The following is a 19,678-nucleotide window of genomic DNA, read 5'->3' as shown; positions in this document are numbered from 1 at the left end:
GGCTATAGGTTTAAAAAGTAAAAGACAAGTTTGAAGCTCTCTGTAGAGAATAGGAAACTATGAAAAGTGCTGTAGTAAATTTACAAATGAATCCAAAATAATTCTAGAAATAGAAAATACAATAACCTTAATTAAAAACCCAAAAGTAAAGCTTCTGGATGGGTGGAACACATTGAGGTGCTAGGAGGGTGGTGTGCCCTGAGAAGCCACAGAAGCTCTGCACCACCCGTGCTCCCACACCTTGCCCTATGCACCTCTTCCACTTGGCCATTTCTGAGTTGGAGGAGAAGAGGGTCATGTGAAGATAGAGGGAGAGATTGGAGTTATGCAGCTACAAGCTAAGGAACACTTGGAGCTACCAGAAACTGGAAGAGGCAAAGAAAGATTTTCCCCATAGGCTTCAAACGAGTTTGGCCCTGCTGACACCTTAACGTTGAACTTCTGGCCTCCAAAACCCCAAGATAATAAAATTCTGCTGATTTAAAGACAAACGACCCAAATGTCAGATCCCTGCTATGAATCCATGGCTCTCAGCTTCGGCTGCACATTGGAAATCCATGGGAAAGCTTAAAACAAAAACCAAGCAAAAAGAAAAAACCCCACTGATGACCATGTTCCAACCCAGATCGGGTAAATCATAATCTTAGGGAGTGAAGCCCAGCAGCTGAGTCCTTTAAAAGATGTGCACCCTGAGTTGGGAACCATTACTCTGGATCAGGAATGGGCAAGTTGTGGCCCATGGGACAAATCTGGCCTGCCACCTGCTTTTGCAAACAAAGTTTCACTGGAATATACACATGCACACAAACAAAGCCAAGGGGTCAGTTTAGTCACTTATATGCTGCTGGAAAGAGAATTAGTAAACTGGAATAAATGAAATAATAATAATTAGAGTATAAATTAATGAGATTAAAAAATAGAAAAGCCTTAGAGAAAATCAATAAAACCTAAAATTGGTTCTTCGAAAGATTGACAAAAATGATACAACTTTAGCTAGATTGACCAAAAAAAAGAGAGAAGACTCAAATTACTAAAATAAAAAATGAAAGAGGACATTACTACTCACAGAAATAAAAAGGATTATAAAGGAATACTGTAAACAATTGTATGACAACAAATTAGATAACTTAGATTAAATGGACAAATTCCTACAAGGACACAAACTACTGAAATTGGCTATAGACAAATGAAGAGATCTATAACACATGAAGAGATTGAATTAATAATGAGAAAACTACCCACAAAGAAAAGTCCAGGTCCAGATAGCTTTACTGCTAAATTCTACTAAACATTTAAGGAAGAATTAATGTCAGCTCTTCACAAACTCTTCCAAAAATTGAGGGAGAAAGAAACACTTCCAGACTCATTTTGTGAGGCCAGTATTACTCTGATATCCAAATCAGACTAATATATCACCAAAAAAGATAACTACACACCAATATCTCTATTGAGTATGAACAAATAAATCCTCAACAAAATACTAGCAACTAAATCCAGAAACATGAAAACAATGATACACCATGACCAAGTGGGATGCAAGTTTGGTTTAACTTCCCAAAATTAATAATTAATTATATCATACCAATATAATTTAAAAACTCATATGATCATCTCAATGGATATGGGAAAGCATTTGACAAAATCCAACATTCATGATAAATACACTCAACAAGCTAGAAACAGAAGGGAACTTCATCAATCTGATGAGAGCATCTACAAAAAAACCCACAGTTAACATATACTTAATGGTGGAAGATTGAATACTTTCCCCCTAAAATCAGGAACAAGACAAGAACGTCTGCTCTTGTCACTTCTATTCAATATTGTACTGAAGGTTCTAGTCAGAGCCAGTAGGCAAGAAAAAGAAATCAAAGGCAACCAGACTGGAAAGGAAGAAATAAAACAATCTCTAGTCACAGAGGACAAATATTTGCAAATCATATATCTGACCTATATTAGGGTCATATATCCAGAAATAAAAAGAACATTTAAACTCAATAAGAGACAAATAACCCAATCGCAAGTGGACAAAATATATTAATTTCCTTCTCAAAGGAAGATACAGAAGTAGCCAATAAGCACATGAAAAGATACTCAACATCTTTAGTCATCAGGGAAATTCAAATCAAAACCACAACGAGATAGCACTTCACACTCACTAAAATGGCTAGAATAAAAAAGTCAGATGATAACAAGCATTGGCAAATCTGTGGAAAAATTGGAAGCCTCATACACTGCTGGAGGGAATGTAAAATGGTACAGTCACTTTGAAAAACAATCTGGCAGTTCTTCAAATGGTTAAACACAGAGTTACCATATGATCTAACAAATCCATTCTTAGGTATATACTGACAAGAAGTGAAAACTTTTTTTTTTTGTTTTTTGAGATGAAGTCTCCCTCAGTCTGTTGCCCAGGCTGGAGTGCAGTGGTGCCATCTCGGCTCACTGCAACCTCTGCTTTTTGGGTTTAAGCCATTCTCCTGCTTCAGCCTCCTCAGTAGCTGGGATTACAGGTATGCTCCACCACTCCCAGCTAATTTTTGTATTTTTAGTAGAGACAGGGTTTCACCATTTTGGCCAGGCTGGTCTCTTACTCCTGACCTCAAGTTATCCACCTGTATTGTCCTCCCAAAGTGCTGAGATTACAGGCGTGAGCCACCGCACCCAGCCAAAAATGTTTTATACAAAAAATCATACATGAATGTTTATAGAAGCATTATTCACAATAATCAAAAGACAGAAATGACTGAAATGTCCACCAATGGATGGATCAACAAATATGGCATATGCATACACTGGAATATTATTCAGCTGTAAAAAAAAAAAATGAAGTATATGCTACAACATAGATGAGCCCTGAAAACATGCTAAGTGAAAGAAACCAGTCACAAAAGACCACATATGATATAATTCCCTTTAGATGAAATGTTCACAACAGGGCAATCCACAGAGCCACAAAGTAGATTAGAGGTTGCTTAGGCCTGGGAGTGGGGAGATAGGGTGATAGTGGTCTGATGGCTAAAGGGCATGGAGTTTCTTTTGGAGGTGATGAACATTTTAACTGACCATAGTGATGTTTGTACATATCTGTGAATGTAACAAAAACTACTGAATTGTATACTTTAAACGGGTGAACTGGGCAGGCTCTGGGCATACTGCCTATGAGTTAGCCTTGCTCTGCAAGGAGCAGTAAAAAATAATAAATAATAATAATAATAAATAAATAAGTGGTTGAATTGTATAGTATGTGATTTATATCTCAATTAAGTGTTAAAAAATGGAATGAGGCACCGACTCTCAGGTGCCAACCCTGCACTTCACAAACGTAAGCAAAAAGGCTTCCTCACATTTTGCACCTTGAGTTCTTTGCCTTGCTTCACTATATTCCTGGGTATGTTCTGCATCTATCTCCCCTTTCACAAAGACAACTTTTTATTTGTTGTTCTTGTTGGATCCCCTTGCCTCAGAGGAGGTTTTTATGTAACAGGGCTAAAAGTAGAAAATTGCTCGCGAGATACTTCCTTTCTGGGCTCTCTCTCTTTTTTTAATAGAGTTCACTAGAGTTTATGACAAATATGTTTGTGAGCAACAAGAAAATACTTCTCTTTTCAGAGCAGTCACAGAGCCGAATGATAGATTTTTGTCAAGATTTAAAGTCTTAAAGTAGGCAGGTAATGAGAGAGAGAAGCCCTGAGCTCTGCCTGGTGGTAGCATTTCAAGGAATGGGCAAGATTTTAGAGGAGATGGCTATGTGGCAAACGTAGACGGAGGCTTTGGGGTTCCTAGCCCCAACCAAGTTTCCTGGTAATTGCTTACAAATGGTATGCAGGGAGAAAGCTGTCAGACTTCCAGTGTCAGTGACCACTACAGCTCTGGACAATGCAGATGCTTGCAGAAACCTTAATGAACTCGACCTACAGACCCTTCCTGTTTTCCAAGTACTAGATAAGGCCTGGGTGGGGAGGAAAATTCCAGATATTAATGAAAATTCAAATTTTTGCTGCCCTAACAGAATGAGAAATTCCAGTCTTTTAATAATTTTTTTTTTTTTTCTCTTTTTAGAGACAGGGTCCTGTTCTGTTGCCCAGGCTGGAGTGCAGTGGCACAGTCAAGGCTCACTGCAGCCTGGAACTTCTGCCTTACCCTCCCAAGTAGCTACAACTACAGACCTGAGCCACCATGCCCAGCTAACTAAAAAAAAAAAAAAAATTGTTGTTGTTTTGTAGAAACAGGGTCTTGCCTTGTTGCCCAGGCTGGTGTCAAACTCCTGGGCTAAAGGATCCTCCTACCTTGGCCTCCCAAAATGCTGGGATTAGAGGTATGAGCCACTATGCTTGGCTAGATTTTTTGTTAATAATAAAGAAATGTGTATTTCTTATACAGTGGAGGTTTTTCTTTTAAACTTTTTTATTTTGAAATAATTTCACGGCTGGGTGTGGTGACTCATACCTGTAATCCCAGCACTTTGGGAGGCCGAGGTAGGAGGATTGCTCGAGCCCGGGAACACAAGACCAGCCTGCGCAACATGGCAAGACCTTGTCTCTACAAATAATTAAAAAATTAGCCAGGTATGGTGGCGGGCAACTGTGGTCCCAGCTATGCAGGAGGCTGAGGAGGGAGGATCATTTGAGCTCAGGAGGTCAAGGCTGCAGCAAGCCATCATCACGCCACCTCACTCCAGCCTGGGCAACAGAACAGGACCCAGTCTTAAAAAAGAAAAGAAAAGAAAAGAAAAAAATAATTTCAAAGGTACAAAAATAAAAATAGTGCAAATAATACATATATATTGTGTGTGTGTGTGTGTGTGTGTATTTTTTTTTTTTTTTTTTTTTTTGAGAGAGATTTTGCTCTTGTCACCCAGGCTGGAGTGTAATGTATAATCTTGGCTCACTGCAACCCCCACCTCCCAGGTTCAAGCATTTCTCCTGCCTCAGCCTCCCAAGTAGCTGGGATTACAGGTGCCTGCCACCATGCCTGGCTAATTTTTGTATTTTTAGTAGTGACAGGGTGGTCTTGAACTCCTGACCTCTGGTGATCCACCCACCTCAGCCTCCCAAAGTGCTGGGATTACAGGTGTGAGCCACTGCGCCCAGCTATTCATAAATTCTTTACCCAGATCCACCCACTGTTAACATTTTCCTCCATTTGCTTTGTCCTTTGCTATTCATTCAACTATGTAATATATATATATTTGTATATAGACATATATAATAAATATTTGTATAGACATACACATGGTATTTTTTAAAATCATTGGAGGGTAAGTTATATATATTAGGATTCTAAGATATTAGGTCCATTATATGTAATATTGGTAACATACTATATTATATATATATGTAGTAAATATAATACAGTCATATGCTGCATAAGGATGTTTCGGTCAAAGAACAGCATATACAATGGTGGTCCCATAACCTTATAATGGGGCTGAAATACTCCTATGACTGAGTGATATCTGGATGATCCTGACCCAGTGTAGGCCTAGGCTTATGTGTACGGCGCTTATAAAGTCTACAGTAGTGTACAGTAGTGTCCTAGGCCTTCCCATTCACTCACCATTCACTTACTGACTCACTCAGAGCTACTTTCAGTCCTGCAAGCTCCATTCATGGTAAGTGCACTATATAGGTGTGCCATTTTATATTTTTAAACCATAATTTTTATACCAAAAGTTGTACCTTTTCTATATTGAGATATGTTTAGATATCCAAATGCTTACAACTGTGTTACAGTCCCCTACAGTATTCAGTACAGCAGCATACTGTACAGGTTTGTAGCCTGGGAGCAATAGGCTATACCATATAGCCTAGGTGTGTAGTGCGCTATACCATCTAGGTTTATATACTCTATGATGTTAAGATGACAGAATCACCTAATGACGCATTTCTCAGAACATATCCCTGCCATTAAGTGATGTATGTTTGCATATGGGGACCAAGAAGACTATTCTTTTTCATAACCACAGTTAATGTTGCCAGGCTTAGCAAATAAAAATGCAGGATGCCGTGGGCAAATTCCAACAGAAATGAAAGCTCTGAGCTTCCCCAGACTGGGGGAACTACTATACTTCCTCTGCTGAACACACTTAGACACTGTTGTTGGATTTGATGAGTTGGAGGATGCTTACCCTCCAACGTCCGAACAATAAACCTAATCCGCTGGGCAAGATTTCTGGTAAGTAGTTAATGTCTACTGTGATCTTGCTGATAAAAGTGAAGGTTAGTTGGCTCTTTTTTTCCATCTCTTGAAAGCTCTGTTGATTTGGTAGTGTTTCTCAGAAATGAATGAATAAGGATTGTCTTATAAAAAAACACTGTTTAACAAATTTAAATATAAATCATCACTGGATCTTGTTAAAATGTAGATTCTGATGCAGCAGAACTGGAGTGGAGTCTGAAATTTTGTATTTCTTAAAAAGCTTCCAGAGGACATCAGCACAGTCGTCCTCCTAATCACACTTTGAGTTGTAAGATTATGGCCACCTCTGTGACAGTCAATAGATATTTCAAATATGCAGGTACCTGGGCCCTATGCCAATGTATTGATTCAGAATCTCTGGAGGCAGTGTCCAGGAATATGAATTTAAACAAACTCCTAGGGAGATATGAAAACCACTAGTCTATGGGTTTGAAATATCCTCTATCTTATTCTCAACATGTTTATTTTGTTTCTGAAAGCCTAGTGCAGGTCCCTCCTGCTTGTTGCTTTTTTTATTGACCACCTCAGATGTAAATTCATTAACAGTTGTTGGCAGCATTTGCTATTTATCATGGGCTTTCTTTTCTTACATATATCCTGTCTCCTTAGATGTTATTTCTCGAAATGAACAATTATATAGATTCTTGTAGCCTCAGCTCCTACCATAATGCTTAGCAGAGAGTAAATGTATCATGGACAATAATGGTGATGGTAGTGGAAGATGAATTTCTCTCCAGGACACGTGATTGTTTCCCAGGCCTTGTGTAATTAAAAGAACAAGAGTCCTGCTGACTCCACAAAGGAAACAATCACTTAGCAAAAACTGCAACTCCCGACTATGGCATGTTTTTCAGAAACTGGAACCACAATCCTTTTGTACCTTGGTAGTTTAAATGGCACTTTAAAGGAAATAAAGTAATACTTTGAACTTATTATGTCTTTTATCTGTGAAACGCAGACTAATGCCATTTATTAAGTTACTGTACAGCCATGATGTAAATATTATCATACCCTCCTCACAAAAAAGCTGACTAGGGAAAGAGTTGTAATATACTTGGTCAAAATCATAGCCATTCTAAGAAGGCCAGACCAAGAAATGGAGGAGTAGCTAGGTGGCTGACAGGTCAGCACTTCTCAGCGTTTCCCAGACCTCAAGTTAGGTGAGCATTCCATAGGAGAGGCGGCTAAGAAGTAACGGAAGACTATTTCAATTTGAGTGAACCAATTTCCTCTTCCTCAGTATTCCCATTACCATTGCTCTTGGTATCTTGTGATGCTTATACATTCTTATATCAAGGTTAAATGTCGACCCATCTTCCCTCAACAACTTCCTCATCTATTTTACAGTAATCTTGTTCGCCCTACCTCCTAGTTTACTGTAGCAGCAGAGCTATTAGGTTGGTACAAAAGTCATTGCCGTTTTTGCCATTACTTTTAATGCTATTATTTTTAATGGCAAAAACCGCAGTTATTTTTGCACCGACCTAATAAAATAACTGCCAGCCGAGGGAATCTGAAATGAGACTCGAACCCTAGTTTGACCGCTCACGAACTCGGCCTCTTAGGAGAGGACTGTCTCAGGGAGTCCGTTTCTTCTTTGTGTGTGAAACGGGAAAGGACGACGCCCCCTACCTTACTGAGGGATTGAAGCGATAGAATGAGACTCGTAAACTGCACAGCACTAAACGAATACCACTTTGCCCCCTTACTATGTCATTCCTTGTTTAATTTAATGCCAGGGCCACATACCACAGCATAACTAATAGGGATAGGGCGTCCGTAGGGAACTACCTCGAAACAGATCTTTTTCTTTTGAGGAAAGGGAGGGCTCGGAGCTGCTGGGAGTCGTAGTCTCGGCGGCGGTCTCCGCTGAGCTCAAAGGAAAGAACTACAGCTCCCGTGAAGCAGTGCGCGGACAGCTCGCACAGCCCCTCCTCCCACAACCGGCGCGTGCCCCCAAGAGAAATTGGGGGTCTGCGCGCGCGCTGGGATCTGCAGGGCAAGCGCGAAGGCAGCTTCCTAGTGGTAGCCGTGAGAGCAGATCGAGGAAAGGAGACCCATGGCAAATTAAAAAATAAAAATAACCGTGCACTACTGCCTCACCACCCGGACGGGCTGTAAACCCATGCTACTTCGGAGTCGTGGGGAGCGCGCTCCCGGACTCCAGTTTAGAGCTTCGCGGACTTAAATTAGCAGAGGCGGGAAGGGGCGGGGCCTAAGGCGCGGGGCGGGGCCGTAGGCGGTGCGGGCGGCGGCGGCGGCGGCAGCGGCGGCGGTGGCGGGGCCAGGACCCAGACATCTGGGACTGTTGTTGTTCTCTCGCGGCGCGACCGCCTCAGTCACTTCGCCCAGAGACCCCGACCTGGTCAGCTGGGGAGCAGGCGGCCATAAGCCCCCTCTCTCCCGGTTCCCTGACGCCGCAGCAGGAGCTGTTAAAAACACCCTGCGATTGGTCTCCAATGCCCTTCAGTGAGGTGGGGACGCCCGGACCCTGGTGAGCGAACCCCAGGCCACCCCCCACCCCAACTCAGTGTCTTCGCCGGCCCCCGGCACGTACACCTGTCTGGTCGCCATGGCTGAAAACACAGAGGGGGATCTGAACTCCAACCTGCTCCACGCCCCCTACCACACCGGGGATCCTCAGCTGGACACGGCCATCGGGCAGTGGCTCCGCTGGGATAAGGTGGGTACCTGGTCAGCCCAGCATCCGCCGTCGCCTCCCCCACATAGTCTGCTCTTTCCTATGCCCACCCAGCGCCCCACGGGCTGCAGAGGAGATGGCTCGGGACACCGGGCGGGGGGCAGCGGAGCAGGGCGTTGCCACCCACCTATGCATGGGGTTCCTCCTTCGGTCCGCCAGAGCCGAACATCTGCATCGCTTCCTTCTGCGGTGCTCTCAATTGTAACCTCCCTTCCTCTTCTTTACCCTCTTTCCCTTCAAGTGCTGTCTTCCCTCTTTCTGCCAAAAAAAAAAAAAAAAAAAAAAAATCATTGTAGGTTATACCCTAAACAACGATTTCCTTTCCCTTTTTCTCCCTTGACTTCCTTCTCCACAAACCTGAAAGTGGTTTCTGGCACCCTTACTGGGCGTTTCTAACCGCTATCTGCTTTAGTTCTGGTCTGGTGTGTTTCCTCCTTCTGTCGCTAGGTAGTCGCTGGTCTTCTATCCTTGGTATTTTCTAGTATCACCTTTTGCTCTTGGGAAAGGCAAGGCGCTTACCTCTTCTTTCTCCTGCTGGCAGCTATTTTCTGGAATTAATCTGTTCAAGGAATCGTGTTTTCCAGGTTTCATATGGTACTCTTAATACAGGATTGTTTTTGCCTTAACCCTTACTTCTCTACCAACACCTCCCCACCCACGCTCCGCCCCCACCTCCAAATTGTTGCGGTAATTAAACCTTATGCGGGCATTTGGGATGGATTTGTGACAATCAGAATTAAAATGCAGCTATCTTACTTGTAAAAGAGGTCCCTGGTGGCTCCAACAAAGGAAGATAATCCAAGCTTTTGCTTTGTCAAGTGCATAAAATGCCTTTGTTGAAGTAGAGAAGGCAGCACATTTAAAATGGAATTAATGACACTGAATTAAGGAATTTGTATGGTATTATGTGACATCATGTTGTACAAATGAATTTCCTTAAGGCTTCTCTTTCTGAAAGTTTTGTTTTTACTTTGTTCATTCATTCATTCAGCAAAAAAATATTGAATGTCGAGTGTGTGTTTTAGGTCTTGTTAGACCCAGGAAATACTTGTGAGGAAAATAGAAAGGGTTCCTGCCCTCAACAAGCCTCAGCAGATGAGGAAGACCAACAAATAAGCAGTTACAATGAGGTATTTGGTGTTAATTGGTCATATGTATATCGGACGAATAATTCTTTCTCTACAGTCTAATGCTTCTCAAACCTTAATGTGCTTACAGATCACCTGGGGATCTTGAAATACAGATTCTGATTCAGGAGGTGTGGGGTGGGGCCTCGGATTCTGCCTAAGAATGAATTTCCAGGTGATACTAATGCTGCTGGTCCGTGGACCACACTTGGAGTAGCAAAACTTTGTTTTCTTTAGGTGCCAGTTCTAACTATACTTTTCCTAATGAGTCTCCTGATTGATTTTTTTTTTTTTTTTAAACAGGGTCTCTCCATGTTGTCCAGGCTGGAGTGCAGTAGCACTCACTGCACCCACTGCAGCCTTGAACTCCTGGGCTCAAGTGATCTTTCTGCCTTAGCCTGCTGAGTAGCTGGGACTATAGGCACATGCCACCATGCCCAGCTAATTAAAAAAATAATTTTTTTTTTTTTAAAGAAATGGGGTCGCACTGTGTTGCCCAGGCTTGTCTTGAACTCTGGGCCTCAAGGGATTCTCCCACCTCAGCCTCCCAAAGTGTTGGGATTATAGGTGTGAACCACCTCACCCAGCCCCTGAAAAAGAATGAAGAGAGGTTGGGCACAGTGGCTCACACTTGTAATGCACTCTGGGAGGCCAAGGCGGGCAGATCATCTGAGGTCAGGAGTTCAAGACCAGCCTGACCAACATAGTGAAACCCTGTCTCTACTAAAAAAAAAAAAAAAAAAAAAAATTACCCAGGCGAAGTGGCACATGCCTGTAGTCCCAGCTACTCGAAGGCTGAGGCCAGAGAATCACTTGAACCCGGGAAGCGGAGGTTGCAGTGAGCTGAGATTGTTCCACTGTACTCTAGCCTGGGTGACAGAGTGAGATTCCATCTCAAAAATAAATAAAGCAAAACAACATAAAATAAAAATAATGAAGATAAAAATTCATCAAAAGTGGAAGATAAATTCTTAATTTGTATTTAAAGTGCCTCTGAATATAAGGCATTGGCTGAAACCTGTGAGAGACAGAAAGATGAAATAGATATGGATCGTATCGTTAAAGAACATAGAAGGGAAGGAAAAGCATAAATAATAGAGGCAAGTAATAAGTTTCCTTAACAGAGGAATAGATTTAAGTAATTTGTTAATAAATATAATAAATTTCTTCATTGATCCTTTCTTAATAGGAGAGAATATATTTAATGGAGAAATCATATCTACTGTAGATTGATACTATAGAGAAGCTAGACTATGTCTCAGGGCACTGAAATTTAGAGTGCAGAAATGTAAAGATCAGACTCAGCATTTCTTACATTATACATTGATGACATGGGTAGTCTTTTAACATAGAGAGACTGAGTTTAACACCTGATGAATACCTATTTAATTAAAAAAGGAACCAACTGCCACCAATTATTCATGACTCAGATGAGGCATATAATCAGTTATAAATTGATTAGAGGTCAATGTGTTACTTGCGTTGGTCACTAAAATTACTAATCTTAGTCTCGGTTGGTGTATTTGAAAAGTCTTTATGAAAAAAATGTTATTTGTGCTTGAACTTTCAGAATTAGTTAAAATTAGACTTGCTAACATAAGGAGAACTATGACAAGCATAGAGATAAATTTTAATGTGTGTATTAAGAACTTTTATTTCTGCTGTTGCTCAGGGTACATAGAAAATTTTGGAAGGATATGTAAAGACCAGGTCATAGAAGGGCTTTAGTATGTTTTGAAGGGCTTAAATACACACAGGTGTGCATGTAAGTGTTAAAAAGAAAACAATGCAACAAGATGGGCTGTTTATTGGGGCAGTTTGGGGTACTCCACATAGTTTCTATGGGGTGGCTTTCTGTTGGTAAATTTACAAGTCCAGAATGTGACCTTCCAGTTCCTGAGCCTTCAGCCTAATTTGTTAGCCTACCTTGTCTCAGGATGGACTCACTGTGCTCAATGTCACAGAAACTGATGTCTGAATTCAGAATGTTTTATTAATGTATGGTACAGATGTAATAGCTAAGTAGATTTGTTTCTATTCAGGGCATTTTCTAGATGCACCATAGGAGAAGTCAAAAGAAGATTTTTAGTGGTCATGAAATCAAATCACAGGGAGTCAGATATATGACACAAACATTTAACAGCATCAACCTGTAATAAGTAAATACACACATCTCCACAATGGGACTATCTTACCACTAGAACCCAAAAGTCCTAGATCAAGGCATTTCTCCTCCAGGCAGTGAACAGATGACTCTACTACAGTGGTCTCTCCTTCTATCCTCTAGGGCTAAGTCACTCACCTCCTTCCTAGTTCTTTTTTTCAGTACTTTCATACATTCTGTCAAATTATAGATAAGTTGTGCTGGCCCAGAAGCCAGGTTCTCTCAATATAATATGTCCTGTACTTTATGCATTGTTAATTTTCTTTTTAAAAGCAGTCCTGTATGTAAGATGTTAGGCACTGGCAAAGTGGATGGATCAGTGGCTGGATGGGGAATAGAGCTGGGACATAGGGCAGAGCTGCTCAGCCTGCTATAGCAGCTGCCACAAAGGTGTTGAACTTCCTATATATCGACAGCGATGTGGAGGCAGGAATTGGCCATGGCATTTTAAGAAATAGCAAGTAGAGCACTCTGGTTTCAGAATGTAGGTCTGTGTTGAGAAAGAGTATCATGTAAAGTTCAAGGTAGCACAGGCTTATAAAAAGCCTGAAAATGGAAATAAAATACTTCAATCTAGGCCAGTGATTCAAACATTAGTCTAATGGTAGAAGTTTTTTTCAGTGTCACTCGCATGATTTTCTGTGCCTCGTAATGTAGCCCAGGTAGAAAAGGTGATGAGTGAATTTCCTTTTAAATCATCCTTATGTGATGGGAAATACACCCACGACATTCCTCGACAAAGGTGGTCTACTCCAGGGTCATTGTATGGAGACCCAAAGAAATTGTGGACATTATCCAGTTACGGAGCTTAGATGGGCCATTGGATCTGCCACCTAGTTCAATCCAATTTTTATAATACTAGTTTATATAACATTTTTTGTTCACATTTTTCTAATACTGCATTTGGCATTTAATCAAATGAAGAGTGCAGAACATATACATATGGCTTTATTACTTTTGGGAAATGCTAGTCCTTATTCCTTGAATTTATTTCTGTAGTGTTTCAACTTTGGTAAAATGCTCTAAGTCTCGTTTGCTATTCATGGCAACAGTGTGTTAGGCAGGTAGTAGTTATCCCCGTTTTTACAAGTAAAGAAACTTAAGCTCATAAAAGAAAAGTGACTTGCTCAAGGAGATATGGCTTTTAAGTGGTAAAATTGGGACTCAAACTTAGGTCATCTCACTTTTACTGTATTCTTATCACTGTGGTAGACTCCATAAAGCAAATGTTTAATACATGTTAGTGACAACATAAGCTAAGTTTCAAGGCCCTCATTAAAACCATTTTATTGGCTTTTATAAAGCTGGAGGAGGATGTAATATCATGCAGAATAAATTGCCATGGATTTTTTTTTAAAGAGCTGAACAGTTGCTTTGGTCTCCTTGGCAACAGTGTTCTCCTTCTGTCCAAGAAATTTAGTACATATAAATGAATATTTGAATTTTTATTTTTAGAATTCAAATTCATTTTTTCTTTTTACTTCCAAATTTCCTACATTTTCTCCTGTTTTCATCATTTTATTTGCAATTTATTTTTTTTTTGAAGAAATACATGCTTATGATTTTAAAAAATAGTACAGAAGGGAAAACAATGGAAAACAATGATCCTAACTGCCCCTTCTTTTCCTCAGTTTGCTTATAGGTCATTTTAAGTTTCTTTTTAGTTATTTTTGTGGTTACCATGAAAAGACCAAGTAATAGACTAGAACCGCTATTTCTTGATGTATTTTAAAGCTTTAGATATTATCTGTCAGATATATCCCTGTGCTGTGAAAAATGGGAATTCACTCACTATTCTCTATGTCTCCTGAATTTTGATAGTTATGCTATTAGCATTAGTCATTTCGAAAGTTTAAACAATATAATTAATGCTAGCAAAGTTTGCAGGACAATAAGTGCAACTAACAGAGCTTCCAACTGGCCATTTTGTTTAATGGGAGACTGGCAGAAAACATACTCTATATGTGAAAACAGAGAAAACCCATACCAGCTTATATAAGGTACCTAGCGTAGTCAAATACACAGAAACAGAAAACAGAATGTTGGGTACCAGTGGCTAAAAATCTATTGATGTTAAAGCTAACTAACGATCAAACCATAAAAAGGAAATAAGCTGCATGCAAAATAAGTAAAGCAATGGATACAGGAAAAAAACTGAGTTAAGTCAGGGAACACAAGAACTTAATGTTTTTTGATTAAATAAGACAATTATTCCATCAAATAAGGAAATATGCTATGAAAAAGGAACAGGAAACAATAATGAGCTCTTGGAAATTAAGAAAAAAACATTGACACACCACCCCTGCCAAATGCAATAGAAAATATAGAAGTTAAAGTTGAGGAAACATAGCAAAAGGAAATAGGAAATATGAGGAAGTTGACATGGAGTAACTTCCCCAGAAATTCAATGTAAAGAAATCCTAGATGATAACAGTGTACTGATCCACACTGGGGTTCCAGAAATATGTCTTAAAAAAGAATTCAGCATCTATGCCATAAATAGTAAAAAGCTGGAAGATGTTAGTAATATGGTGAAGATGGCGTGTTATTTCTGGTCAACAACATTAGAAAAAAAAAGAAGAAAAGAAAAAGCAGTTACCGAAGGAGGGGAAGGAGGGAGGGAGGAGGAAGACAGGAAGAAAGTAGGAAGGGAAGGAGGGAAGGAAAGAATGAAGGACCCGAATAAGCAAGGAAAGACAAAGCTGAGTAAGTTAAGTTGTGGTCTAAAAATGAAGCCAACTAAAATGGTGCATCATTTTGAACAACTAATTGATGGATCTTAAGGAAAGAAAAACAGATCTCCAGAGCTTTTTCATCATGCTAAACTGAATTTCTGTACCCATCAAATAACTCCCCATTTCTTCGTCCCCTAAGCCTCTAGCAGCCACCATTTTGCTTTCTGTTTCTATGAATTTGACTACTCTACGTACCTCATGTAAGTGGCATCATACAGTATTTGTCTTTCTATGACTAGCTTATTTCACTTAGCATAATGCCTTCATGGTTCATCCATGTTGAAGATGAGATTTCATTTTGATTATAGAACAAAATGTGCATGTTATCAAGTTATTTTGGGTTTGGGCTTATTGCGCTTTGTTTCATGCTACTTTTTGTCCGTGGCAATTGCATCTACTCCTCAGTACCCACTGACCCCTTCCTCCAGTTCTTTTTACATTGTAGGTTTAGTCCTTTTGTTCCTTTACTATCACTGTAATAAGTTCTCAGGGAGGGGAGACAAGTGTTTAAGTCTTTCATCTTGAACCGAAAGTCTTTATACTTTTATTTTTTCAAATTAAAAATGTACTTGAAACTGAAAACAGCTAAGATGTCCTTCAATAGGTGAATGAATAAGCAAACTGTTGCATATCAAATATTATTCAGTGATTAAAACAAATCAGCTGTCAAGCCACAAAAAGAGATGAGCTATCAAGCTGTGAAAAGATGGAGAAACCTTAAATGTAGATTGCTTACTGAAAGAAGATGGTGTGGAAAAACTACATAATGTAGTAACTTTTCCATAGATATATCTGAAAAGGAGTGATTCATATTTGAAAGCCCTTCATGTCTCACCTGACAGTTTTCAAAATGGGTAGACTAGCTACTTCTGTTTGTTATTTGGGGGACTTCTTTGCCCTGTTTTTTTTGTTTTTTGGGGTTTTTTTTCTTTCATAAAATCTGTTTATTAAGTTCCTTCAAGTTTTCTACAAGGCCATTAGAAAACCTATTTGGATATGTCTTTGATCTAAAATTATTTTCCTGGCCGGGCGCAGTGGCTCACGCCTGTAATCCTAGCACTTTGGGAGGCTGAGGCAGGCAGATCACCTGAGGTCAGGAGTTCGAGACCAGCCTGGCCAACATGGTGAAACCCCCATCTCTGTTAAAAATACAAAAAATTAGCCAGGCGTAGTGGCACTTGCCTGTAATCCCAGCTACCTAGGAGGCTGAGGCAGGAGAATTACTGGAACCTGGGAGGCGGAGGCTGTAGTGAGCTGAGATCGCACCACTGCACTCCAGCCTGGGTGACAGAGCGAGACTCCATCTCAAAAAAAAAAAATTTTTTTTTAAGTATTATTCCTATCTGTTCCTCTCCTCTTATTTAAAAAAATCAGAAAGAATGTGGAGAATCTAATAAAAAGGAATTTGTCATCATTTGATTCTTCCAGGCTTTACTTGTGAAACACAGTGAATTAACAAAAGAATATACATCTTATTATATTTCATTAGCTCAGGGTTTTTGTTTTGTATTGTTTTGTAGAGAAACAGGGTCTCACCCTGTCACCTAGGCTAGAATGCAGTGTGATCATAGCTCACTGCAGCTTCCTGGGCTCAAGTGATCCTTCCACCTCAGTTTCCCAAGTGGCTGGGACTACAGGCACAAGCCACCACACCTGGTTACATTAGCTTGTATTTCAATGATAATCCCTGGATAATCTAAATCAGATTTCTTTCATCCTTCCTTTTGGAGAGACAGCACGATTGGTTTGTTTCGTGGAGAAACCTGTCTTTACCTAATTTATGTCTATTTGGTTTTTAAGAAATATTTTCCCTCAACATAAAAAGTTCATTAGTAATTTAGTGCAGATTTTACTGAAGGAGTATTGTTTTCATTAGTCAACTGCGAGCTGCATTACTACTAATTAGTACTGAGGCTGCTGCCCTCTAGTGTCGGGAGTTAATGGAGAAAATGATCTATGCTGGTGAAGAATAGGCGGGAAGGCAGTGAGATAGTGTTGCCAATCCTCATAGGATCTTTTACACCAAATCATTTAATGAGCAGTGTATCTTACCAAACAAAACAATGGAAATGGCCACATTTAATGCCTTAAAGAGTATGAAGACTATGATATGGTAAATGAAAAAGACCATATATCTCTGATTCAAAGACATTTTAATGTCTACCTTGTTAGAAACCTCTTTAATGTAAGTAGTGGTTTTATGTTGTGTTTCTGCTTCAGAATTTTTTCACATCATTTCTCTCTGAAATATTTCATTATTTATATAAGTAAAAATGAGGAAAAAACCTAAATGTCCATGAATAAAGAAATGGTAACATAAACTGGAACACTCTGGAGTGAAAAGAATAGCATGGTTCTATATGTATTAAAAGGACCTCCAAGATATATAGATATAGAGATATAGATACACAGGTATATAAGTTTATATATTTTTTAAATTTTATTTTATCGTAGTAAGAATACTTAACATGAGATGTACCCTCTTAACAGATTTTCCAGTATTCAATACGGTATGGTTAACTGTAGGTACAGTGCTGCATAGCATATCTCTAGAATGTATTCATCTACAACTTTATGCCCCTTGCATAACAACTCTCCATTCCTCCTTCCCTCCCAGCATCTGGCAACCACCATTCCACTCTTTGATTCTATGAATTTGACTATTTTAGATACCTCATATAAGTGAAATCATGCAGTATTTGCCCCTCTGTGCAAGATATATGTGAAATAAGCAAGTTATAGAACAACATGTACAATATGATGCCATATATATAAAAAAAGAGTTAAAGCAAAACTGTATTTTACAGGTATGTAGATGTGTAGTAAAGGTCTAGAAGAATGTATTACAAACTATAAGCAGCACCTCTAAAGATAGGGTCTGGGAATGAGAGTAATGGTCAACGATGTCTGTAGCTTTATCTGTGTTATTAGTATTTTTTAAATAAGAGAAATGTGTTAATATAATTCGTAATAATTAAAGTAAAATTTAAAATATAAACAAAAATTAAGTGGTCAACTGTCTGACATTGGCTTTTAAGGGCAATAGAAGTTCAAAGTCAGGAAGATTTTTTATAAGAGGTAGAATTTGAGCTGGGACTTGAAGGGTAAGTAGGATACGAATAGATAACAGATATGGGGGCAGAAAATTTAAAGTGGACACGGTAGAATAATAAAATGGAAAATGGCACTGATCAGGGAAATGAAACTGAGCAGGAAGCATGCAGAAACAATAAAGAGATTTCTTAAGTATAGCGTGTGTATTGTGCTATGGTGAGTAAGTATAGATGAAGGAAAACTAGATTTTATGAGTGATCAGGTACCAGACATGGTACTTACTAGATACTTTCATGTAGAAAGTCTCTTAATTCTCCCAGATTGTTTGAGGTAGTTATTTCCATTTTTTAAAGCCTACACACAAACCCAGGCTCAGAGAAGTGTAGAGAGAGGGGGCTCTTTGAATCCAAGAAGGTTTCAAACTCCTCTGCCCTTTGGGATCTGACCCCAACCTTTCTAATTTTTACGTTTGATGTAATGAGAATTGAACTGTATTGCTGATTTTTGGCTGATTAATCTGGCTGCAGCATGTAATTAGGATGAGATGGAATGGAGTTGTGGAGGGGATCCTAGAAACTCTCATAGAAATGTAGATATAAAAGTTTTACATAAGGATGTTTGCTTTGTAAGAAAATCAGGAAAAAAAAAGCCATGAAGACTTACTAGCAAATTGATCTCTATCTTCTTTTTAAAAAGACAGAAAATGATAGCTCCCATTCTGTTAAATCATATATTTTGCTAACTTTGAATCACATCTTTTAAAAGAAAGATATTAGAATTTAAATTCCCATGTCCACCTCTCTGATTCCATTCTCCTCCCTTCCTTTCCTCAAAGTAACCAAAGCATATCTAGGAATACTAAGGTTTTGTTTGATTTTCTTGTTCAGTTAAAATATCATTTTGTTTTTCACTTAAATGAAGATAACTGTGGGAGGCTGGGTGTGGTGGCTCATGCCTGTAATCCCAGCATTTTGGGAGGCCAGGGCAGGAGGATTGCTTGAGCCCTGGAGTTTGAGACTAGCCTAGGCAAAGTAGGGAGACCTCATCTCTACAAAAAGTAAATAAAATTAGCTGGACATGGTGGCATATGCCTATAGTTCCAGCTACTTGGGAGGCTTAGGTGGGAGGCTTGCTTGAGCCCGGGAGGTTGAGGCTGCAGTGAGCTGTGATGGCACCACTGCACTCCAGCCTGGGTGACAGAGTGGGACCCTGCCTCAAAAAAAAAAATTTTTTTTTTTTTTTTTTTTTTTTACAGATATTGCCAAATTGCATTACAGAGAGTGTGCACCAATGTATTCTTCTACCAGCAATATATAAAAGTGCCTGCTTTCTCAAATTCTTGACTCTACAAAGCAGTATCAAATATTTGTCTTTGCCATTGTGAAAAATAAAAACCATATTTTATTTTAGCTTTAATTTCCATTTTTCTTATAAGTGAAGTTGTATATTTTCATATACTTAAAAGATACCTGTATTTCCTTTTCTGTGAACTGTTTTCATTTCTTTTGCTAGCTTTTCTATCAAGTTATTAATCTTTTCTCCTGTTTTAATGCTAAAGAAATAAGCCTTTGATTGATTTATCGTGTATTACAAATGTTTTTTCTCAGTTTGTCTTTTGAATTTATATATGTAATTTTTATCATGTAGAACATAATTATAATTTTATTGACAGCATAGTATTTTACTTGGTAAATAT

The 19,678-nt window shown here is 39.2% G+C and overlaps 1 protein-coding gene and 1 long non-coding RNA gene across 2 annotated transcripts in view; one reads left to right on the top strand and one right to left on the bottom strand.

Moving 5' to 3' along the window:
* Positions 1–9,569, bottom strand: part of LOC126935299 (uncharacterized) — a 78,269-nt gene extending 68,700 nt beyond the window's left edge. The window contains exon 1 of the long non-coding RNA XR_007719206.1: positions 9,030–9,569. This is a non-coding gene — a long non-coding RNA (uncharacterized LOC126935299). The remainder of the gene's footprint in view (positions 1–9,029) is intronic.
* PGM2L1 (phosphoglucomutase 2 like 1) overlaps positions 8,439–19,678 on the top strand; it is a 60,816-nt gene continuing 49,576 nt past the window's right edge. Inside the window, exon 1 of the mRNA XM_050756176.1 lies at positions 8,439–8,884. Coding sequence (XP_050612133.1) covers positions 8,774–8,884 — 111 coding nt within the window. The 5' untranslated portion in view covers positions 8,439–8,773. The remainder of the gene's footprint in view (positions 8,885–19,678) is intronic.

Source organism: Macaca thibetana, chromosome 14, assembly GCF_024542745.1.
Source record: "Macaca thibetana thibetana isolate TM-01 chromosome 14, ASM2454274v1, whole genome shotgun sequence".
Classification (NCBI taxonomy): Eukaryota; Metazoa; Chordata; class Mammalia; order Primates; family Cercopithecidae; genus Macaca; species Macaca thibetana.
This window is presented reverse-complemented; position numbering and strand designations above follow the sequence as displayed.